This window comes from Gymnoscopelus microlampas (assembly GCF_963454915.1).
Source record: "Gymnoscopelus microlampas genome assembly, chromosome: 15".
NCBI lineage: Eukaryota > Metazoa > Chordata > Actinopteri > Myctophiformes > Myctophidae > Gymnoscopelus > Gymnoscopelus microlampas.
In genome coordinates, this window is record NC_139952.1 from 35,455,482 (window position 1) to 35,480,479 (window position 24,998).

The 24,998-nt window shown below is 42.2% G+C and overlaps 1 protein-coding gene across 5 annotated transcripts in view; it reads right to left on the bottom strand.

Annotated features, from left to right (window-relative positions):
- Window positions 1–24,998, bottom strand: part of cica (capicua transcriptional repressor a) — a 55,391-nt gene that overhangs the window by 10,462 nt on the left and 19,931 nt on the right. For 2 of the 5 annotated variants that reach the window (XM_084081041.1, XM_084081038.1), the window contains exons 4-14: window positions 23,709–23,840; window positions 19,238–19,391; window positions 13,271–13,370; window positions 11,717–11,899; window positions 11,198–11,324; window positions 9,638–9,819; window positions 7,252–7,384; window positions 6,541–6,623; window positions 4,431–5,361; window positions 2,137–2,279; window positions 612–775 (exon numbers count right to left, since the gene is read on the bottom strand). In XM_084081041.1, the coding sequence (XP_083937167.1) occupies window positions 612–775; window positions 2,137–2,279; window positions 4,431–5,361; window positions 6,541–6,623; window positions 7,252–7,384; window positions 9,638–9,819; window positions 11,198–11,324; window positions 11,717–11,899; window positions 13,271–13,370; window positions 19,238–19,391; window positions 23,709–23,840 (2,332 nt within the window). Of the gene's footprint in view, window positions 1–611; window positions 779–2,136; window positions 2,280–4,430; window positions 5,362–6,540; window positions 6,624–7,251; window positions 7,385–9,637; window positions 9,820–11,197; window positions 11,325–11,716; window positions 11,900–13,270; window positions 13,371–19,237; window positions 19,392–23,708; window positions 23,841–24,998 lie in introns of all 5 variants that reach the window. The other 3 variants (XM_084081039.1, XM_084081037.1, XM_084081040.1) reach the window with 2 other exon arrangements.

Sequence of the window (24,998 nt, forward strand, 5' to 3'; positions counted from 1 at the left end):
TTGCATTGAACAAGCTACAAACTTACATATAAGATGTTTCAAGTCTGAAGTTTTTGAAATAGTACATGTGACTTCAACATAAACGTCCCTTCACCACATGAACCCTAGAGTCCTAATTTCTGGGCATGTCATAATAGGTGAACATTTGGTGAAATTAGCGAATGTTCTGCGAAAATAGCCGATCTACAAGCTCACAACCCTGAAGCGCCGTGAGCTGGCCGATTGTTTTCGGCAAAGAGATCTGGCGTAGAGGGAAAAGAAAACGAGCGGGCTTATGTTCTAAACACCATGTACATACCTGCTACTACGTATATATATATTTTTTGTTATTTGATCTGTTTCTGTCTTGTGTAACGATGGAGTGCGCACAGATACATGAATTTCACCCACTTCTTTCACCTGTGATGTGACAATAAAGCTGTAGACCCCTGGGGGACCCCAGGCAACGACGTATGTTGTGTTTAAACTGAAGGTGAGAACGAAAGTCTGCGAGTTATCTACCGGTGTAGCCAAGCTCCGATCGATGGTGTTTATGAGTCTCTTTGTGTTTTCGTGCCCCCTCGCATACACACCAGTGTTCCAGGTAGGTGAACGGTCAGTAACAGCTATACCTGGTGGGTGGCGAGGTGAGCAGAACTGTCTGTGGGGGCGTCGCGCCACCGGGGGTCATCACCGTCGCCATGGAAACTGGGAAGGGGTTCCCAGGGTGCACTGCAGCGGCGGCAGCGGGGTGGACGCTGGTCTGGACCATGGGCATCGGGGCGATCTGGATGATCTGCTGTGGGGATGAAGCGTGCGCACGCACACACGCACACACACACTTGCTTTTAATAGGCTCTATGCACATATTGGAAAGAAATTGGGCCTCTTCCTTACTTCCTTCACAAGTCTTACCAATTATACTAATGAAGGCTCTGTTCTATTCTGGTCTGAGTGCTGATATTGTGCATGTTGGCTCACTGGAAACACTCTGCTATCTCAGTGGGTCATAAACAAAGTGGGGTCCAGGGGCCCTATGGTTCCTTGATGGAGTTCCAAATGGCCCCTTACCGGGGTGTGTAACTCCGAGAGTGTACAAATGGAACCATTTGTACACTCTAAGCGTTATGGTGGTCCTTGAAATTAAAACGTTTGAGAACCACTGCGCAACACTAAATGGAACAGAGCCTTGATTAGTATCATTGGTAACACCTGTGAAAGAAGTAAGGAAGTGGCCCAATGTATTTCTAATATGGCTGCTGTGCATCGAGCCTATTGAATCAGTTGTGTTTAATTTACTCTCACACAATCTTCTGACCTGAAAAGGTTCCTAGACCTTGTTCACACTGGCAGCCCAGATCAGATATCTGGCCTAACCAGGTTGGGGTCAGATTGTTTTTTATCAAGCCTGAACAGCAGAAAAACACATGGAAAGTGGTGTTTGTAAATCAGATTTGAACCACATTCCGGAGCCTTGTACTGCATAAAACCAATGTGACTCCAATCTGGATAGGAAATGAGATTTGGGCTGGATTTAGGCTGAACAAGGCCTCATTATTAAGCAAATTGGAGTTAAGTTCAATGCTTCAAGTTAATATTGTATACATTTACTTTTCATTGCTGTTAGTTATAGACAGCTTTGCTTTTTATTGTTGGCTGATCACTGCTTGAATACATTAAAATAAAATGTTCCAAAATGTATGTTATGTGGTCATATCTATGTGCTGTTTTGGCGCTTTCAAGTGGTCCAAGCACAGTTGCAACTCAGGTCCGTGTTACTAAGTATAGAGGGTTTAAGTGGTTAATGTATTTTTTTCCCCTGGCTTTTCTTGCCTTTATTGATAGTTTCAGTGTAAACTGTGGTAGACAGACAAGAAACAGGGAGAGAGAGTTGGGGAGTGACACACAGCAAAGGTCCCACCCAACCCGGGATTCAAACCAGGAGTCCTTAACCACTCGGCTATCGGCTACCTGATGCCATATTTTGGCAGTGTCGCTAATATGTCGTAAACACAGTGAACAAGGACAATGTGACAGTCCTATGATGAAAATCATGATCAGCTATTTTTGAAATGTTTACAGTTTGGATAGTATTAAATAGGGCTTAAGTGGTCAGTATACAGTCACCAGTTGCTGTTGCTGTGTAGCTGCAGTTACCTTGCTTCCTGCCGGGGCGCCGTTCTGCACAGGAAGAGGAGGAGCCACAAGGGAGATGGAAGGATGAGGAGGAGTGGATCCCGTTCTGACTGTTGCCATGGGAACCAACATCTTGCTCTGCAAGACCGGCGACTGGGTTTGGACTGACGGATGAGAAGGGGAGAGGGAGGAAGAGGGAGGGAGAGAGAGAGAGAGAGAGAGAGAGAGAGAGAGAGAGAGAGAGAGAGATCAAGAAGTAAAAAAAGAAAGAAACTGATCAGTCAGTGAAATTAAGCCATTAAAAGCCATTTCATTTTATACTTTGGCTATTAAAACATAGCAGATATACAAGCTCATAGTATGCTATGAGCTTGTAGATCTGCTATTTTTTTTAAATCGCGAAAATGCGCAAATCTTTGAATATATACACCTTTTAAAGCGAACATTTTTAACTCAAATATTTTCCTTCTGGGGGTCCCTGGAAAAAATATTTTGAGATGGAGGGGGGTTGTTCAATGATGAACAGGGGAATGATGGCATTATGGAGGAGAGAATGGTATTGATTCAAAGCAGGAATTTCAGTTGGATAAGGAACTACTTTGTGTTTGCTTATGATTCTGATATAAATAGATGGTGATTAAGGCGCGGGTGGGTGGCGTGGCAGGGAGGCAGGCGCACGCACGGCGAGAACCACACTCACGCTTAACAGCACTTCTCCCGTCAATCGTCTTACCTCTACGTCGGCCAATCACATCTGTTTCCTGTGTTTTCCCACTTTTTAGAGGTGCATAGGAAGTAGGCAGGAAAAGCAGCCATGGAGATTGGATATATGATATATATTGTGTTTCCGTATCAATAAGCAGGCTATACCTGTAGCAATTACTCAGGTAACTGCCCTCACATGCCCCTGATTTAATTTAGATTCCACAATCTATTTCAGCTGAGCTTTTGCTTTATTATTATATATATTAAATCATGATGTTTCCTTCACCACTAGTAATCTGGATTTGTTCTTAAATCTCACCCACACAAGTGAGTAATGTGTTCTCATTTTTTATGCAGGGGTTCTTATCACTTCTAAAGTCTCCTGTCATGCGAATAAACCAAAAAGTGAAAACTCAACTCAATATTTCACATTTTCATTTAAGCAGCCAGGGGGGAGTACATAGTCGGCTATATATAAAACAAACCTAAGGCAAACTATGTACTGCAAAATTTTCCACGCAATAAAAACAAAATCATCTCCTCCATTATGTGTCTACGGCTAGCTAGAGGAATAACCAAGGCCCCTCAGAAGATGAATGTGTTGTTGTCTTTATTGGGAAGTCCGAGTCAACAGCATCTATCAGTGTCAATCGCCTTCGGCTGCTGATTAAAGAGCCGAAGCCAGAACAGGTTTACTGTGACTGCTGTATAATGACGTGCTGTTTTTTTTTGTTGTTGCTTTAGGTGGAGGCTATCCTTCAGACAATTGAAAGTGATTTTGAGAGTTTTAGCTATCTCACTGCATCCCTGTTAGACTTCGGTAGAGGAACAAGTGGGAACACTGACTTGTTGCTTATGGCCAGTGGTGTAAAGTAACCAAGTACATTTACTCAAATACTGTACTACTACAATTTTGAGGTATTTTTACTTATAGTATTTCCAATTTTCAGTACTCCACTATATCTCAGAGGCAAATACTATACCCCACTACAATTATTTAAACATTTTAGTTACTAGTTACTTTGTAGATTTAGATTATTATTACAAAACATACATTACCCACTTCAGCCCTACATGTATATACAGTTGGGCCATTTGGATATAGCCGATCTATAAGCTCACAATGCGTCGCATCTGCTATTTTCAAAAGATTTTTATACATTTTATACATTTGAAAACTTGTGAAATGGGACATTCTGAGTACTTTCTACTATTGGTACTTTAAGTACGTCAACAGCGTCCCTCCCGTCAATCATGTACTGTACTGCCCTCATCAATCATTTGGTTCTTTCTTAGTGGAGTGTCTTAATCTCTGTATTTGTATTGATTTGTCTTTTTCAATCGGCTAATCCACTGGTTCTCAATGTCGGGCCCTCGGATCACCAGGCGGTCCAAATTGTCCCTTTTACGGGAAGTGTTGGTTCCATTTGTACCCTCTCAAGAGTTAAATGAACACTGACGATTTCACAGTGCAGATTGGGGTCTCAAAGGTGGTGCCATTTGTACATTTTCAGAGTTAAAGACCCGTATGGGGGTCGATTTGGACCCCCGGTGGGGCCGTGGACCAGAACGTTGAGAACAGTGGGCCAAATCAGTGCTCTCCATCTCACCTCTGGTTCCATTGCTGACTGACGCATATCTGATCCCTACTCCCGCCCCTGCGTACATGCCATTGGACAGGGAGGTATTGGTGGGCGGGGCGGCGGGCAGGGTGAGGACGCCGGCCCCCGGCTGCTGTGTTAGCTGGGGGGACGCGGGGCCGTCGGTGGGCAGGATGTACTGGACCTGCGCCAGCGGCTTGGGGCCAGCGGGGGGCGTGAGAGAGGCACCGGGGAGGAGCTGGGGCTGAAGCAGGGGCACAGGGAGGGAGGCAGTGGGGTGGTGGGGCTGCTGGGGGACCAGGAGCTGCACCGGTTGGGCGGCGGCTGGGAAGGCCCCGCCCAAAAACAGGCCGGTGACCAATCCGCCGCCACAGCCGCTTACACTGACGGGGCCGGGGGAGGGGGATGAGGACAGGTACCCACCCCCTGCGGCGATTGGCAGCTGCTGAGGACCGGCTCCTCCTCCGATCAGAAGGGCGGCTTTCTTGTCCGTGGCGAGGGCACCGAGGGAGATGGCTCCTTCCGTTGGCTTGCTGGCGATGGGGATGGGAGCGCTGGCCATGGGCCGCACCACGTTGGTCACGACGGCGGGGGCCATGCGGACGCCGCCCAACACCTGCGTCACACCGCCCAGTTGGCTGAAAGGAGTCTGGCTGTCAGACATCAAGCCCGGGATGGACTGAGAGAGAACCTGCCCTCCTCCTCCACCTCCTTCTCCTGACGCTACCGCTTCTCCTCGTCCTCCTCCTCCTCTCCTGGAGCCTCCGTCACTCCCCTCCTCCCCTCCGTCTGTCTTCCTCTTCCTCTCAGAGCTGTCTCTAGCACCTCCTCGCCCTGCACCTCCTCCCCCCGAGCTCTCTTTACTGGAGGAGGAGTCCGAGTGGGCGATGGTGGGAGAGGAGGAGGAGAGCGAGGAACGAGACACTGGCTGGAAGCCATGCTGGGGGGGGGGGGGGGGTGAAAGAGGGGAATGTATTAGCTAACGTTCCAAAAATGAAAACAATTAATCTATCAACTAGGGCTGAATTGTGATTTCTCAGACCAATTCATTGAAGCTTCAATTCTGTTAATGGTTTACAGCATTGTTTCCCAATCAGTGGGTTGGGACTCATGTTTGGGTTGCGGACAAATTTGTAAATAGCCCCTTTTTTTCTGTTTCATACATAAAAAAATATATATATATATATATATATATACATATATATATATATATATAATTTATATTATTTCAAAAGATTTTATAAAGCTTAAACAAAGAAATCACAACTTTTCATCATTCATAAAAAAGCTTATATATCTGCTATTTTCATTAGTTTGGGTCCCGGGCAAACATCTAATTTCTCTTTTGGGTCTTGAGCTAAAAAGTTTGGGAACCACTGGTTAGTATAACTACCACGACATTAGATGCTGTCAACATACATTATATTTAAAGGACCAAACCTGTACTATTGCATGTATATCCCATTGACTACAATTTGCATTCCATACTGAAATGAATGGAAACCAATGGCTTCATGGAATATCAAGAAAACTGGAAACTGTGAGAAGTAATGTATACAGTATATGACTTAGACAGTGAGCTAAACATGTAATAACTTATATTCCCTTTACTGTAGCATACATTTAAAGGAGTAGTTCACCCAAAAAAGTATTAATTTTCTATAAATTAAACACCCTATGAAGCCTTGAATTAATGTTTTGTTTTTTGTTGCATTCCTAAGCCAATAAATCGATGACAGGGTGGCTGGTCAGTAGGAGACTCCTACTGTAGACTCAGCTGGTCATCAAATTATTGACCATATATACATATATAATATGTGTATATTTGTCTTATACATACTTATACATACATATACATTGTTCATAGAGCACAATATTGCCTTTGACATAACATATTGTACAGCAAGCTTTTAGGAGGACCAACATTGTTTGATTAATCAAGCTATATGGAGTCAAATGTCGATAGTGACTTTCAGCATTTGCTTTAGTCTGCCTGCTGTGCAAAATGACCAGGGTTAGCACTTTTGTAGCACTTCAATTGGCTCTATTGAGCCAGACAAGGTCAATCGGTCCCAGAAAAAACTGATATCTGGTGTGAGATAATGACTGTTCGATGTACCTGTCCATCTGGTTCGTCCTCCTCACTGTCTGTCACCCGCTCTTTACACTTGAGATCTATGGAGCCTTCAGGACATGAATCCTCTGGAGGAGGGGGACATAGAGAGTGAATGCAGAGTTAGCATTTGAACCACTTAAAACTTAAAAACGTATACTTAGTCCCCAGGACTCTCCTTGCCGAAAATAGCCGGCTATTTTTGCCGAATGTGGTTAAACCCTATATACTTTGTTGTATGTCAAGATAGCTAGCTGATCTATAAGCTCACAACGTGTCAGATCCGAGTCTGTAGACACGCAATTTTCACTGTATGTTTGGCTATTTTCGCTCTTTTCAACTACTTATGACATGGCCAGAATAGGGACGGTCTGGAATGCTAGGGTTCATGTGGTTAAAAGACTCTATTCGATTATAGCACATCAAAACGGCTTTGTTTGGTGTGCGGATTATCTTTAAATGTTTTTGTCATTCTTAGCCACATTTACCATGGCATCTGTATTTTGGCCAGACTTTCAGACATTTTCCACATTAGCTTGTAGATCTGCTATTTTCAAAATGTTTATCTGTGGAGTCAAACTGAACGTAATGCCTCAACTACTACATTCCAAGTGTTTGTCAGGGTGGCGGGTCCCCAGTTCAAATGTGATTATTTTGGGGGTCCCCAGTTCAAATATGATAATGTTTTGGGGCCTAGAGACGACTGTACAAACATACCCATGACGTCATCATCTCCCTCCTCCTCACAGATGACCATGCGCTCCTCATCGCTGGTGACGTCCTCGCTCACCCCACGCTGACACAGTGACAGAGGCGGAGGCCGGCTACGAAACAAACTCACCCCGTCCTCCTGGCAAAAACAGAGTGAAGGGAGATAGATGACAGAAAATAGGGGTTAGCTTCATTGTGCCTTTTTTTTACCTGCAGCTGATCAGTTTATTGAAATCCAACATGACATTCCTCCTAATGTTTTTGAGGCAACATTGAGAAGAGACAAGAGAGAAAGGGATTCAATCCGAGATCAGTAAAGGTGAATACGGATGAAAAAGGGAACCTACATTTTGCGTCGAGCATGGAGTCAAAATAACAGAAATAACACATAACTCTTTTCTGCAACTTTGCAACGCACCTTAATTTCCTGACCTATTTCAGTTACCAAAAACATCACCCACCACCACGACATAATGGTAATTAATTAATTGAAACCATGTTGTCAAAGGAGTTACGAGTACATCGATGTATGGTTTTCCCATTTGTAATGAATAATATAGGGGTGTACTCCGTCTCGAGTATGAGTGTATGAACAAACATCAACAACATCGTACGATCAAAGGCACTCTAGGAGTGGAAGGTGAAAGCTTTGAAGTTGAGGCTCAGCTCCCGAGTGATTAAGACAGGGATTTTCTGGTGTTTTCCATAGCAAAGCCCCAGCCGAAGCCTCTGCATCAGCAGCCGTGGAAATCAAACGGCTCCCCTCGATCTCATCATCCTCTGTGTTGTAAAAGTTACTTAGGTTGTACAGCTACCTGCAGGGCCAAGTGGCCATGTTATCTGTGCTCTGTAAGTAGGGAACGAAGAATTGTGTATTTTGAATGGCAAAAAAGACCTCAGAATCAAAAGGAATTGAATATATGACTGTATTCACATTCAAGCCCAAAACTATTTTGTGGAAACAAGGCACTCTTAACCCATTCAATCCGGGAACGCATTTGTGTCATCTTAGATTTCTTTGGCTATTCAAAAATAGCAGATCTACAAGCTTGAGTGCCGCACTATGAGCTTGTATATCTGCTATTTAAAAATAATCGTGAACATTTGTGCAAATCTTTAAATATATATTTTTTAAAGCGAACATTTGTAAAATATTTTGTTCCAGGGACCCCAGAAGCAAAGATTTGAGTAAAAAGAAAAAAAAGAAAAATCTTCACACATTTTCAAGATTTTTCAAAAATAGCAGATCTGCAAACTTTATGAGCTTGTATATCTGCCATTTTTGAATAGTCAAAGTATACAATAATGGTTTAAGTGGTTACACAGTTGCGTTCCCGGTTTTAATAGGTTAATGGAGATGCCATGAGCCACATGTCCCGCAGTACATGCTGTGCAGTGTGCACTAAGCTGTTTCAGTTTTACTACTCTGGATAAGCACACAAGCTGAATACCTCAAATGTAATCTACTGTACCCGCAAGCACATGACAACTACAGGGATGAATTTATATCCGTCCAGCTTACAGTTTTAAGATCATGACACATAGCAAAACTATTGACATGGCTGCTATAGTAAAAACCTTGGCCATCTGACTATACTACGAAGATTAGTATTCATCAGCAGAAATGTTAAAATGTTCTTATAAGCAAAATGTTTAACGGTGCATTTATATGATATTGCCTTTATTCAAAGTGCTTACAAAGTGCATTACATTCACCCAGTCACATACATTCACACATCAACGGCAGACGCAACCATGCATGAGACCAAACTGCTCATCTGGAGCAGTTACAGTAGGTGTTAACTGTCTAAGACAGTGACACTTCGACACGCTGCCAGGAGGAACCGGGGATAAACCTGGGAACCGTCTTGATTCCCAAGAGGCCGCTCTACCCCCTGAGCCACTGTCTATCCCCCTGAAGCAGTCTGTCATTAACAACATGAACCCAAGCGTTCCTATTCTGGCCTGGGGCAGACAATTTGTCAAAATAGCCTTTTCTACAAGCGTTGTGGGCTCGTAAATTTGATCGGCTATTTTCACCAAAAAGAAAAAAGAAAGAAAAGAGGAGGAGGCTTAGAATACAGTACACCTCTTGGGGTCTCCAGTCAACCAGTGTTAATTTTATTGACTAAGACTAAGACTAAAAGACTAAACTATTTCAGATGACTAAAATAGGACTAAAACTAAATGGTGTGTTATTCAAAAGACTAAGACTAAGACTAAATTAGGATTTGCTGTCAAAATTAACACTGCAGTCAACAAAGTATATACGGTTTAAGTGGTTAAGTAGCCAGCCTGTTTGGTAGCTAGCGATCCGAAAGGGCACGCCTCGCATTTGTAAAACTCTTGAGTAATTATACTCTCCTCCGCCCCACCTCGCACTCCATCATACCTTCTCCAGGTCTCCCTCTCTCTCCCTCCGTTCCAGGGCGTGCACGGCACTCTGGGAGAAGGCTCGAGGGCGGGGATGCTGTCCTCCTCCGTAGACGCCACCTCTGCGCTCCAAACCCACCGGCCCCCAGGCCGACCCGACTCCTACCACCTTCGCCTCCAGCAGCACCTGGGAGTGGGGCTCTTTGGGAGAGAGAGAGAGAGTTAAAATAAATAAATGTGTAAATGAAAACTCATACAGACTCTTATTCCAACAGAATCCATACTATTAGGTCAGGGGTCTTCAACAGGGGGGCTGCCAAATCCTTGTGTCATAGGATTTTTTTTTTTTACATTAACCACTTGAACCTGAGCATTCCTATTCTGAGGAGAACTTTAGCCGAAAATAGCAGATCTACAAGCTATCGCCGCGTTGTTTCGGGCGAGAGGTTTGGTGTAGAGGGAAGAAAAGGGCAGTTTAAGTACGGAGTACTAAATTTACCAAGTATTGACATTTTAAGTGGTTAAATGTCTGAAAATACACATTAACATGAATCCAACATGATGTCAAACAATTCTATGAAGCTATCTATGAAATCTATGAAAAAGTTTAATCTGCAACACAATTTTATACAATGCGTAGTGGGGGGGGGGGGGTCCCTGCTTCATCTCTCTCTCAGCTAAGGGGTCTTTGACCTGATGAACATTGAAGACCCCTGCTATAGGTTGCCTCTGATGTTGGCCGATTCCAGGAATCTGAGGCACCTGCTATTGAGTGTTTTAAGCAGATTACTGTGGGAGAGGGAGGCAAAACACATAGAGGAGTTTAAGCTCACTGATGCTCAAATGTAATAAGCTCACTGAGGCTGTTGCTCACGCTCAAGTTGTTCCAGATAACAATGTTCTGTAAGCTAATGTATCTTAAAGGTATGAAGGTTAATAAAAAGTAAAAGAAAATTGGTATGCATGATTTTTTTATTTGAAGGTTTCATGTATTTTCTATCAATGCTAAAGCAAGTGTTTTATAGGCCTGTCACAATTATTACATAATCATCGCAATTATTTGAGATAATCACAATTATTTTTGCATAATCGTTGTAATCGTTTCCATGTTGAACATTTTTCACACATTTTCAAATATTAAAAATAGCAGAAATAACAGATCTACAAGCTTACAACGCGTCACTTTGTGATGCGTTGTAAGCTTGTAGATCAGCTATTTCTGCTATTTTTACATGTATAAAATTATTAAATATGTCAATAATTTCTTTGTATTTTTAAGTTATTTGTTATATCTGCCCTGTGCAATTTTTGATTACGAAGCCTAAAAGCCAAACAGAAATTAAAATGTTATCCATAATGTTCCAATGTTCAATGCCAAACACACAATTAAATCGTTAATCGCAATTATTTGAGTGACAATTAATCGTCAACTTAAATTTGTACCCGTGACAGCCCTAGATGAAACTATGAATCAATCAGTCAAATTGTCTCTGTGAAGCACATTTTGAATGATGGCGTATAAAAAGATGGAATCGCATGCATGCGACGCAAACACACACACACACACACACACACACACCTATGCTCTCAGACATGCTCCTCTCCCGTGTCTCCTTCGGGGTCCCACGCCCCTCTGACAGAGACTTCCTGCGTTCCTTATTGCACCATTTCCAGTCTGGATGAGCTCTGAAATGAGCCTCCTTTACCTGGAGAGAGACACACAGAGATTGAGACACAGGGAGAGGGAAAGAGCGACAGGGATAGGACCGAAAGACAGCGGAAGAGAGAGAGAGGTGGAGACAGAGAGGAGACGAGAGAGGGGGGTGGACTCGAAGAGAGAGAGAGAGAGAGAGAGAGAGAGAGAGAGAGAGAGAGAGAGAGAGAGAGAGAGAGAGAGAGATGGAGAGAGAGCGGAGTGGACTCAGAGGGATGAGAGAACGTGTGGGTAGACAAAGAAAGGGAGCATAAAGAAGATAGACAGGACAGAAGATAAAGACAAAGTGGGTACGATTAAGAGAGAAAAAAAGAGACGCTGAAAAGAGATAGCGGAAAAAAGCACAAGTGTAAACTGGTCCGTGGCATTCTGGTGGTACGGTACCTGGAAGGCCAGGTCGTGGTACTGCTGCTTCTCGTTGGGGCCCAGCGCGTACCACCACTCCCCCAGGATCTTGCTGACGGTGCGGTTGTCCTGGTTGGGGTGCCTCTGGTGCACCAGGGCCCGGTGGCGCTTGCTGAAGATCATGAAGGCGTTCATGGGCCGACGGATGTGGTCCTTCTCCCTCTGGACAGAGTAGGGGGAAGAGGGAGACATAGACAGTTAATATACCTGGTATATTATTATGACCCCACACACCACGTTAACAGACTGCAGGTCTCTCCCTGTCCTGAAGCGTGTCTAACTACACAACTAGGAAACCTCAGGCAAACTCATTTCAGCTTGTAGATCAGCTATTTCAGCTTTTTTTTTTTATGAAAATGTGTGAAAAATGTACTAAATGGAAACGATTATGCTAAAATAATTGCAATTATCTAAAATAATTGTGATTAGACGATTATGTAATAATTGTGACAGGCCTATCCCATCATGACATTTCCCCATGAATCCGACGTCTCCGTGAGTACTGTGATTTCCTTTGGTTTGGCAGCCAATCAGTGTGAAGCATATCAGAATGAGCACTGCAAATGTAAAAAAAGTGAATAGAGAAAAAGCTGCTAATTTCTGCCATTGTTGAAGCGAACAGAAGAAGACCATTCAGATTTGTTGGGTGACTGGGTCGCAGACGATATGACTCGTTTGAATCAAGAGCTCATTGGCTGTCGACTCTCTCGCTGGCACGAGAGCCCGCCACACTAGGACTGGAGAGAACATCAAACAGGTTTGATTTTGTCTGTAGGGGCTGTTAACTGACTGCACCACTGGGGTTGTCACACTAAATGAGTGATGGGCACATGTGCTGTGATTTTCCTCCAACTCGCTCGTTAATTTCTTAGGGATGTGTAAAAAGTTGAAAGACTGAAAATCTTCAGGAAAGTTGAGTAATTTGTACCCATAGCTTTAAGATGTAGAGAGGATAACTGGTTGAGTGGTAGACAGAGTCAGACAGAGAAATAGAGCCAGAGAGAACAAAAGTGTGAAAGGTTAAAAGAGGGGCAGACATTACTGCTTAAGAGACAATATGGAAGTTAGTTAATGAAGCATGAATTAATGAGCGAGTGGGCGACACAGGTTGCGTAATAGACTACTTTGTTTTGTAACTCAGCAATACACCATCTGCCTCTCTGTCTGTTTATCTAAATCCACCCAGGAAAGATGGAACTCACTGTCTAGTTTCTGTTTCCATCTAAGGCATTAAGGAACTGACTGACTGACTGACCGAGTACCTCTCTGTCTGCCAGGGACGTGCTGGCCACCGGGAAATTCGGGAAAATTCCAGAACGGCCGCGCCATTTACGGGCCACCAGACGGCCGGTGGGCCACCCAAGACAACTCCAGCATGTTTTTTTTTTTTTTATTGAAACATTTTGTAAAATCCCAGAGCTGAATTTTGGTCCCAGCACGCCCCTGTCTGCTAACTGGACTAACTGCGTATCGGACTAACTGATTGTCTGTCTATCCCTCTGCAAGGTGAGTCTGAATGTCTGTTTTTCTGACCTTCCTGTCTCCGTCTTTGGGCAGGGCACTGAGGGACTGTGTGCGTCTCTTGATGGGGCCAGTGGAGGGTGCAGGATCGTTGGCCACACCTGGGAAGAACCTATGGAGACGCGCGCGTGCGTGCGTGCACACACACACACACACACACACACACACACACACACACACACACACACACACACACACACACACACACACACACACACACACACACACACACACACACACACACACACACACACACACACACACACACACACACAGAAGTGAAACTGGCTGCCCAGCAGACACAGGAAGCTAAGAGAGATTGTTTACTATGTGAGGATGGAGGCTGTTCCACACAACAATGGTTCTCACACTTATGTCAAAGTCATTATCAATCATTAATAATAGGTTCAGTGAATGTGTCTTGATGACTTTGGTGCAAAGACATAGTGACAGACACAGACAAGTACTGGAAGATAATATTCAAATAAAAAACAATCAAATGACCCTGCTTTTAAGTACACTTCTGTATGACCATTTTTGTTGGGATATGAAAAATACTTCAGACCAAAATATGTATAAAGTGAAAGTAGTACAGTCGTATGGAAATGTTACATGAAAGTCAACGTTTTCAATTTTCCATTCTGTGGTCAGGCACCCTGTTGAGTGAAGGTTGATGAAAAGCAACCCAACTGTGTTTAAAGTTTGCGAACAACTGATGTGGAGGTGGATAAACAATTTCACCAATAAAACATGTAGGCTAAATTTAGCTAGCTTTACCCTCTGCTACATCGCTGGCTATAGCAGAGGGATATAAAAATAATACCACATTTTCATCAGAACTACGCAGGTCAAGCAAACCCATCAGTACTGTGAATGTACAGACAACACAGCATAGCTGTAAAACAGGAATAGGCACGTCCTGACGCCTTGTCAAAAAACCTTGAATGTCTGCCTGCCTATAGTCAAGGCTGTCTTTAGACTTTTCTATTTCATCTTTCTCATGGACAGTTTTGCTACAGAAGTCAAGGATAAAGTTACAAGAAGAGGAGGAATGTTAATTCACTTGAGGATAGCATTTGCTTTGACTCTGAGTCATATACTCTATGGTCGTATAAGCTTAGTATTAGTACAGCAAGAAAAACTGGCCTTGCCTGTCTGTATTTTAGGGGGCAGTGGGCACACATCAAATCAACACAAAACCTAATACAGGAACACAACAACAGTGGTTGATTTTCAAAGAGAGGCTTTCATTTGTTTTTTATGTGTTACATTTAAGGATTTCCTTTTATTAAGTGTGTTCCTTATAATGAAACCCCAGGAAGACATGATAGAGATGTTATGGACTATAGTTAGACCAACATAAATGTATGATATATTTAATAGTAACTTGAGAGGAAAATTATACAATCATGACATAATGTTTCTGTGTGTATGGATTGGTTGGTCTGTGTATACTTCGATGATAAATGTACTGAAATGAATCAAATAAATAAATATATATACAGGGGTTCCCCTCTATGGCCACTCCACATATGGGGGCCAACAGATTAAAACATGGTAAACCGTTTCGAGCTTGTCAGTCTGCTATTTTCTAGACATGATCATTTCCATATTTTCAGCCACATTTGTTTATTACTTTTTGTACTTGCAACAGTAACAACAGTTGTTTAATCAGTCATCGTTACCTAAATTTACATTAGTTAGTAATTTAGTACAATGACATTAAATGTTTCAAATTGGGATGCCACGGTTAAAGTGTTTAAAGTCTAAACCTCTGTGCTGAAAGAGAATAGTCTGTTACCAAGCCATATACTGTAGCATACATCAATACAACACTACTATCACTTTTTCTCTCCGTCTCTCGTTCTGCTGAATGTATTTTCATACAGTCAGCTGTGACCCTGAGAGCAGGCACTGAAGAACCACAGTGTCAGCCTAGACACCATAACAGTGTCAGTCTGAGTCACACTGAAACAACCATTCGGGGGGGGGGAATGAGAGCACTCTCACAATCTCTGTTCCAGTGTTAATTTTGACAGCAAATTTTGATTTGGTTTTAGTCATATTTTAGTCTATATGTTCTATATTGTCTGAATCAACTTTGTTTGTGTTCGTTTACGGGCTACAAGAGTGACTTTGAGAGCTGTTTCACCGTACAATGTAAGTCAATGAGGAGTGTATTTAGAATGATCAATTTCTAATCAATGGAGCAATTATTTTTGATTTCTTGTCCACCTTTGGAGTTACATCATGGCATGGTAACTACACAACCCAAACCTCTAACAAAGTGGTCTTGCCCTTTAACAAAATGCCACAAATACATTTTTCTTTTTTAAGAACGAAAGTGAGGGAGAGAGTCAGGGAGGGACAGAGCGAGGCAGACGCAGACAAGGAGACAAAGAGAGAGAGAGCAAGTGAGCGCTGGACAGACAAGACTGAACAGATGCTCTTGTGGAGCCTTTACAATACAAACTACAGTTACGTATTTTAGTGCAACAACAGATGCAAACCAGCTGCACTCGTAATCTGAATGCTGAGAATTCTATAGGGTTCAAGGGAAAGCGAACTCTCGGGGCAACAGCATGCACTATATTTGCTTTTTCAATTTATTACATTTGCAGAGAGTCAGCGCAGAAACCGCGGTGCTTCGACCACAATGTTTTTTTAATGGTGTGCGGAATGAATGTGGCGGAGCAACACAGACTTAAACTATGTTAACCCATTCAAACCGGGAACGCATCTGTGTCATATTAGATTTCTTTGGCTAGTCAAAAATAGCAGATAAACAAGCTGATAGCGCTGCACCGAGAGCTTGTAGATCTGCTATTTTTGAAAAATCGTGGGAAAACGTGCGCAAATCTTTGAATATATATTTTTTAAAGCCAACATTTGTAAAATATTTGGTTCCAGAGACCTCCAGAAGCAAAGATTTGAGTTAGAAATGTTGTTTAAAAAAAAGATATGTATAGCAAATCTAAAAGCTAGTATTTTTGAATAGCCAAAGTATAAGATAATGGTTATGGCTCAAATCTAAAATGACACAGATGCGTTCCCGGATTGACTGGGTTAAGTAGACAGTTCCACAGCAGACAGCACTTATTGAGTTCTAAGTTGAATTTGGAGATTGCACTTCAGTACATTATACAAAACAGTTCCCAATAGCATCACAATAAAGTCGTAGTACAACAGTAATCGGAACATTAGCTGTGCTACAAGTTATGTAAGTATACTGTACTTAGTGAAGTAGACAGTTCCTTAGACTCAGAGCCATGCCCTAGTTAAATCCAAACTCTGGTGTTAAACGATCTATACCAGGGGTCTTCAACAGGGGGTCCGGGACCCCTAGGGGGTCCTCAGAGTTACTACAGGGGGTCCGCCAAATCTTTGTGTGATAGGATTTAGTTTTTTTTTTTTTACATTAACCACTTGAACCCTAGCATCCCTTTTCTGAGGAGAACTTTAGCCAAATAACGCTGCGAGGCGTTGAGAGCTTGTAGATCGGCTATTTTTGGCAAAGAGGTGTAGAGGGAAGAAAGAGCAGACTAAGTAAAAAAAAAAAAACTTTAATCTGAAACACAATTTTTATACAATATAGAGTAGGGGGTCCCTGCTTCATCTCTCTCTCAGCTAGGGGGTCCTTGGCCTGAAAAGGTTGAAGACCCCTGATCTATACTACTTATGATAAAGTTGCCGATACGCCACAAGCAGTGGGGCCTATTCAAATGTAAAGTATTCTGGTTATCTTTTTGTAACAAGAAAAGGAGAGAGAAAAAGAGAAAGCTTAGCCAGACGTCAGACACTGTGTCTTGAATGGGTATTACTGTTATCTCCTCCTGGCTCTCTTGTAAGGGACTACCCATATAAGGTAGAGAGTTTATGCTTAGGCCTACATTTTATAGAGGACATTTCCTGGGAATAGAGTGGCTGTAATAACTAACCAAACACTGAGCTCAATGGGGGAAAAAAATAAATAAATAAATATATATATATATATATATATATATAATTGCTGTCGGGAAGATACCTCTTACCTCCATATTTTACCTTGTATTGTTTTTTCGTAAATTAACGCCCTACTTTATCATACTACAGTGTCACACAGAAGCATCAAAAGTAGCAGATCCACATGCTCGAAACGCGACGCGAAGCAACACATTTTTGAGCTTGTAGATCTGCTACTTTTGATATTTTTTAATTTGAATCCTGAAAAGGAACAGTTTTGGAGATATGAGGTTTCCACCTGACAGTATATATATATATATATATATATATATATATATATATATATATATATATATATATATATATATATATATATACACTATATATATACACTGTATATATAATGTATGTATACAGGCCAGTGTTTCTCTCTGTTAACCGTGGCTTACATCATATAGATAAATGTATAGAAGTGTCACTTCCATTCATAGCAACGCTGTGAGAACGGAATAATTAATTCATGGGTTCCTCTGTGACGTGCTTGTTCAATATGAAGATGCGTTGGTTATATGGTGGTATATTTAAGTGCCGTCAGGTCGGAAGTAAGGGTGCTTGTGTCCAATCTGTACTTTTATAGCTATATGCCTTTATTGGCCTACATCATTCCCTGTGTCTAGCACAAGGAATGGAACCACCAACCCTGGCTGTGTTAGTGTCAGCGTCAGGGGCGGCAGTGGCTCAGGAGATAGAGTGGCCTCCTTGGAATCCTAAAGGTTCAAAGTTTGATTCGCGGCTCCTCCTGGCTATGTGTCGAAGTGTCCTTGATCAAGACACTGAACCCCTAACTGCTCCCAATGAGCAGTTAGGGAATTGATTGATTGATTGATTGAATACTTTATTAACAGTTTGCAAAGACAAGCACAGGGAAGTACAGTTCAATACAAGGTATGTTAAGAGGATTTTAAACCCAAGAAAGCACTATGACTTGTTTCCATTGGGGTCCTTTGTACTCAATACAACGAAACCGTGCCTTGCATGGTTTCCTCCGCTATCGGTGTGTGTGAATGGGTGAATGTGAAATACATTATAAAGCACTTTGGAGAAAAGCGCTATATACTGTAAATGCAGTCCATTGTCCACTGTCATGCCTTCCCCTGTGCCCATGAACTGTATAAGAGTGATATCAAATCAAATGAACTAATCTCCAAATGTATAGGACGACTATAAAAACAGCCTTGTTTACTGATAGATGGTGGTGAATTAATGAAATCTTCCATTGATTGAAAATGTTGAAAAGTTTGCATTCTCTAAAGATAAATTATCGACCATTTAAAAAAGAAAAAACACCTGTTTTCATAAGGTGTTGGAACATTTGCAGCAGAACTCTTTGCATGAAGTCATTGTATTATAATTCCACTGCTGCATTACCGACGGTAACAAAGGCTGTTGACTTTGCGCTGTCCCACTTTAATAAGCCAATGAGTTCATTCATGAATAATGGAATACAGATAAATCACTGTGCTGTACTTGCTTGACAAAAAAATGCATATGTGTGAATGCAATACTTCTATTTTATGCTATTCAAGTTCTGTATTATCATTATATGAGAAATACAGACAGGCATACAGACAGGGCTAAATCACCCTGTCACTGCATCACATACAATACCACGTGAGAAAACAAAGTACCAGTTGTCAAGACATATGGACTAGGGCATGGGTCTTCAACAAGGGGTCCTCAGTTACTACAAAGCTTACTAAGTATTGAGGGTTTAAGTGGTTAAATGTCTAAAAATACATGAACATGAGAAAAGATAGTGTGTAAACAAAAAAAATTAAAACATTAATTTACACAACATTGAGACTATGAAGCTGTGAAAAAGTTTAACATGCAACACAATTTTATTCAATACGTAGTGGGGGTCCCTGGCTGCTTCATGTCTCTCTCAGCTAAGGGGTTCTTGGCTTGAAAAACGTTGAAGACCCCTGGTCTAGGGTCAAAATAAATAACCCAGTAGAAAACATGTTTATAACTTACGGGTCGTCTGTGTCACTCTCTGTTTCGCTGTCAGCTCCGCCCCTTTCTGTAGGAGGATTGTCATTGTTTGGGGGCGGGCGTGATGGAGAGCCACGCTCCATGTCCGATTGGCCAGTTCGCCCTTCACTCACCAGGGCTACACCACAACGAGGCTCTGGAACAAAAAAGTGACATAATAGTAGATATCCGTTATTGTCGGGCAGAAATCTTGTATGTCCAAAACCAGCACTTTTCAGGAAATGGAAAAGAGAACAGTGATCAACCGCTTATATCGATCAAAAAGCTTGGGATAGAATCACTCCAATACAAATTACAATACAAAAACGTAGTCCGCATACAGTGCTCATTTTGGTTATTTTGATGCATGACAACATATGGGAGAAAAAGTTAAAGGTATATTTCACTTTCAAACATAAGTGAACCTCGATACAGAGTACAGATCCGATAACAGTGTGTAATATAAAGAAAAATCTAGGACAGTGGTTCTCAAAGTGTAGTCCAGGGACCCTCAGGGGTTCTTTGAGGGGGTTCCAAATGGACCCTTAGAGGTCTGTAACTCTGAGAGTGTACAAATGGACCCTTATAGGTCTGTAACTCTGAGAGTGAAGGGTCCATTTGGTTCCATTTGTCCTTGAAATTAAAAAGTTTGGGAACCAAATACAAATCCCATTAATAATTGTTCAAGTGCAGCTACAAGTTAGTAAAATAATAATGTAAATAGTACGGTAAGAGTATAAAACAGTCGTGCAACATCAACTGAAGCATTCAAAATATTACTGTAAATTGGATTAACAGCAGCAAAGAAGATGGTGGCTACGAGGTGGAAACCTCCTCATACATTAACATTTCGCCAATGGGCTCTAACTTTTTTAGATATAGTAAATCTAGAACTGTCAACGGCGAGATTACATGGCGCAAGCGAGAGAAACGTTAACGTATGGTCTAGCATTGCAGATAAGCTTAAGGGCTTGATTTAGGCTGTCCTTACACAGTGGTATAACTTTGCACATCTATCCATGGTGTTTGGCCCTTGCTGTTCGTGGCATCATTGGTCCTGGGAGGGGTGGGTGGGTTTGCTTATTATTTTCTTTTAGTTGATCCTTTGTTGTGTTGTTTTTAGGTTGTGTATGTGTTGTATGTATATGTGTCTTATTTTTGTATTTTTTTAATTCATGATGCATCTATGTATACTGGCATAATTGTATTGCTGTTGTGATGTGGTGAATAAAAACAATTGATAACAAAATATATATATATATTACTGAAAATGAAATATGATCATGTGATAAATTACGTGGTATCAGATCGACATAGACTGCCATACTCGCCGATACCGATACCAGCATTTTAGGTCGTATCGGCAGATTTTCCGATACTGGTATCAGTATCGGAACAACTCTGACAAATTGAGTCTCCTCGAAGCTGATGACAAACTGTCAGATAACGAGCTGACGAGAGTGTAGTAACAGCAAAACATGGTGTTCCTCAAGCTACCTTGTGTAGTCTTCTACACTTTTCTAAAGTGATAATTTAAGGACTTTTAAGACCCTTTTAATACCCTCTAAAATAAAAACAGTTAACTAATAATGAGACCATTACTACTTCAAAAGTAACCAACAAACTATACTATAAAAAATTGTCAAACATTGGCCAAATTGAAATTTACACACACCAGGGAAAAGACTACTAGTACTGCCACAGCACACTCTGTAATATGAACTATGCAGTGTGTGCACTAAATTGCATGACTTCACCATTAGTGTGATGAGCATATCCTTATACCAATGACAGATTTATGTCAGTGTCAGTTCAGTTCAACTTTGTCAACAGGACAATTTTGCATTAAGCTAATAGACATGTTCTCGCTTCCGCCCATTTATCATGGCGCGCGCGTGCGTGTGTGTGTGTGTGTGTGTGTGTGTGTGTGTGTGTGTGTGTGTGTGTGTGTGTGTGTGTGTGTGTGTGTGTGTTAAAATAGCCGATCTACAAGATCACAATGCCTCACATTGTGAGCTTGTAGTTCGGCCATTTTCACAATATTTATCAGTGGAACCCAACCGAGTCAAACTAAATGTAACTCAACTCCTACAATTCCAAGTGCTTGTCAGGGTGGGGGGGTCACCAGTTCAAATATGATTATTTTGGGGGGTCGCGGCCTGAAAAGTTTGGGAACCCTTGGTCTACACAAACAATGAGAAACAGTCATGGCTGCTAGTGATGAAGACGAATGTGGTTGAAGCCGCCCTCGTCAAGTGGACTGATAATGCCCGGTCACGTAATGGCTTCTTGAGTGGGTCCCTTGCTGAGGGAAAAGGCAGAGGAATTGGCAGTGAGCCTGGGAGAGGACAATTTCAAGGTTTCCATAGGTTGGTTTGAGCAATTTAAAAAGAGAGAGAAGACTGTGTTTTAACCCATTAAGACCTGAGGTTCCGATTCTACAAAATGTCTTCTAAATCCTAACAGTTTTCTGAAAAACTTACGTTGCTATATCAATGGTTCTCAAACTTTTCCATGTCAAGGACCACCCAAAATTATATGTATTTGGCCGCCGACCCCCAACTCAAAATATTTTGTTCCAGGGACCCCCAGGAGCAAAGATTGGAGTTAAAAATGATCGCTTTAAATATATGTATATTAAAAGATTTGCACAAATTGATTTTTCAAATAGCAGATATACAAGCTCATAGCGTGGCACTCGGTGCTGCGCTATGAGCTTGTATATCTGCTATTTTTAAATAGCCAAAGTATAAAATAATGGTTTAAGTGGTTACACAGATGCGTTCCCGGTTTAAATGGGTTAAGAAACTGCACCGGTAAGGGAGGCTGCTGAAGTGTCACAAATGAATGACTTGAGGACCAGCCAAGTAATGGCCGAAGCTGTCTGTTTCATTACTTTAAAAATAATCACATAAATACTTACAAATGTAAACAAATTTAATCTGCATGAGAAATAAAGACAAAGATAAAGAATGTGGTTACAATAATCATCCGCTTATTGTGATCAATTTGACCCAGACATAAATGATCACTATAAGAAGTTTCCACTATATTATTATTCCGTTATGGAGGGGCGTAAAAGTGGAGTCAGACCACACACTGTGGCGTTAAAGCTGGCCCAATACAGGTTGGGACATTCATTTCAGGAACTTAGTCAAAATGGCAGTCAAGGGGGCATCTGGATGGCGCGGGGGGTAAAGTCCCTGCCCACCACCGCAGAGACTAGGGGTTTGAATCCTCCGTGGTACAGCCGGCGTGGCTGGGCGCTCCAACAAACAACAAGGCGCCTGTTCACATGCATTACGTCCTCACTTCTCCCGGTGAAACTCCTCACTGTCAGGTGAAAAGAAGCGGCTGGCGACTTGTCTATCGGAGGAGACATGTGGTTGTCTAATGTCTAGACACCCTCCCACATGACCAGCTGTAGGGGTTAGCAGTGACAGTGACTTACAACTGAGGGTAAACTTGGGGGAATATGGCCACCACGACAACAACGAACAGCACATAACACTTTGTCACGTGTTCTGGCCTCACGTTCACTCGCTCGCTCGCTGTATGTTAGGAGCTGGTCGGTGTTATGCACTCAATTAAAAAGCAATTGTTCAGCATGTCCACTGCTCAGGGGTGCCTGAATGGGGCAACAAATAACGACGATTCAGAGGGTCCTAATTACACCATGATTTATAGACTGTGGTCCAGTGTGATATGTTGTCATTGGGCTCGGAATTCCAAACAGCCAGCTCCCCCCCCCACAGCCATTTACATATTCTCTTCATGACTGAAGTGAATTTACCCACTTAAGCCTTATTTATACTTAAACCTGCTATTCATTTTCAATTATACTGACATGCCCAAAATACGGATGCCAGGTTTAAGAGCGGTTAAGCGGTGAAATCAGTAAGGAACAGATGGTACTTTCTGTTGCACTCGGCATGGTGTACTGAATATCGTTGCTGTTGGGCAGAAACCCAGTAGCTCCATATTTCAACTTTTTTATGTTTTTCGTCGTAAATTGACGCCCTACACTTAGTCATACTACAGTGTCACACAAAATTAGCAAAAATAACCGATCTACAAGCTCATAATACATCGACACGTTGTGAGCTTGTGGATCGGCTATCTTTTCTTTTTTTTCTTTCAAGTGAAAGTTAAAGTGGTTAAGTGTGTCAGAGGGTTTTATAAATATTGAACCAATGAAAATGAGCTTGTGACTAAAATAAAAACTACATGGGATCCATTGGAATACAGGTTTTTTTCCTTCACACTTTCTGAAAAGTAACAGCGTTGGACCATACCAGGTTTCCACCCGACAGTGACGATAAATACTACGTCGCCTATAACAATGAAGAGTGACTCAGGTAGTTAACATCTCAGGCTAGCGACGCCCTCCTTTTCAGCGTGTGGCACGAAGCGGTCATGATGTCAGATTTCCAGAGGGAAAGAAGAAGAAAAAGGGGCGTGGCAAGGAGCTTACCTTTGCTCTGATTGACAAGCTGTTGGCCATCAGCAGGCTGGGCAGGCGCTCCTGGTTGGCTGGGCTCCAGGAAAGGGACCAATGAATGCCAAGGGAACACTGGCACCGACCGAGGCTCCACGTTGGTCCAAACTGTAGGAGGGCAGAGAGAAGGAGAGAGGGAGGGAGAGAGAGACGGAAGGAAAGAAAGAGAGGGAGACAGAGATGCAAACGGATAATAATGTTTACAAAATGGCATTTTGTGTGCTAAATGCATCTGAGTAGTGGTGGGATTGCAGGAGAGGTGAATTTGGTTTGTCATTTGAGAGAGCAGGTACAAATGCGACCAATCAATGATAAAGTGGAGGAAAAAAGAACATAATTCTATAAGAGGCAGTAAAACGCCACAAAGCATGATGGAAGATCTTTGAGTCGGCTAGACTTCACCACCCACACCCACACGCACACCCACACACACACACACACACACACAGCATCCCCTAAAGCAGAGTTGAAGGGTCGTGTGATGTGATATGATGAGAAAACAAGTTATTTAAGACACTCCAGGCTACAGGCTACAGACTGCAGTCTAGACACACACGCAAGCACACGCACACGCACACGCACACGCACACACACACACACACACACACACACACACACACACACACACACACACACACACACACACACACACACACACACACATATATAGTACAACATATACTCTGTACTACTGTAAATACAGTATGTTCACTCATTCACTCTCAGAGATCCCAGTGCAGATATTATCTGGGGCCAGCAGCTCAGCACATTATTTCTTTCAATTCTTCATTTTCAAAAATGTTTCAAAAAATAGCAGATCTACAAGCTCACAACACGTCGCAGTGTGATGCGTTGTGAGCTTGTAGGTTGGCTATTTTTGAACAGGGCGAAGTATAACGTAGGGTTAAAGTGGTTAAACTGATTGTCATGCTAAATTATATCAACTATATAATATTCCTGGGGATCCCTTGGAACCCCCTCAAGGACCCCCTGGGGGTCCAGGGAAAAGACTACTAGTACTGCCACAGCACACTCTGTAACATGAACTGTGCAGTGTGTGCACTAAAATGCACGACTTCACCAGTGTGATGATGAGCATATACTTATACCAATGACAGATTTATGTCAGTGTCAATTCAGTTCAACTTTGTCAACGGCACAATTTTGCATTAAGCTAATAGACATGTTCTCGTTTCCCCCCTTTTATCCTGTGTGTGTGTGTGTGTGTGTGTGTGTGTGTGTGTGTGTGTGTGTGTGTGTGTGTGT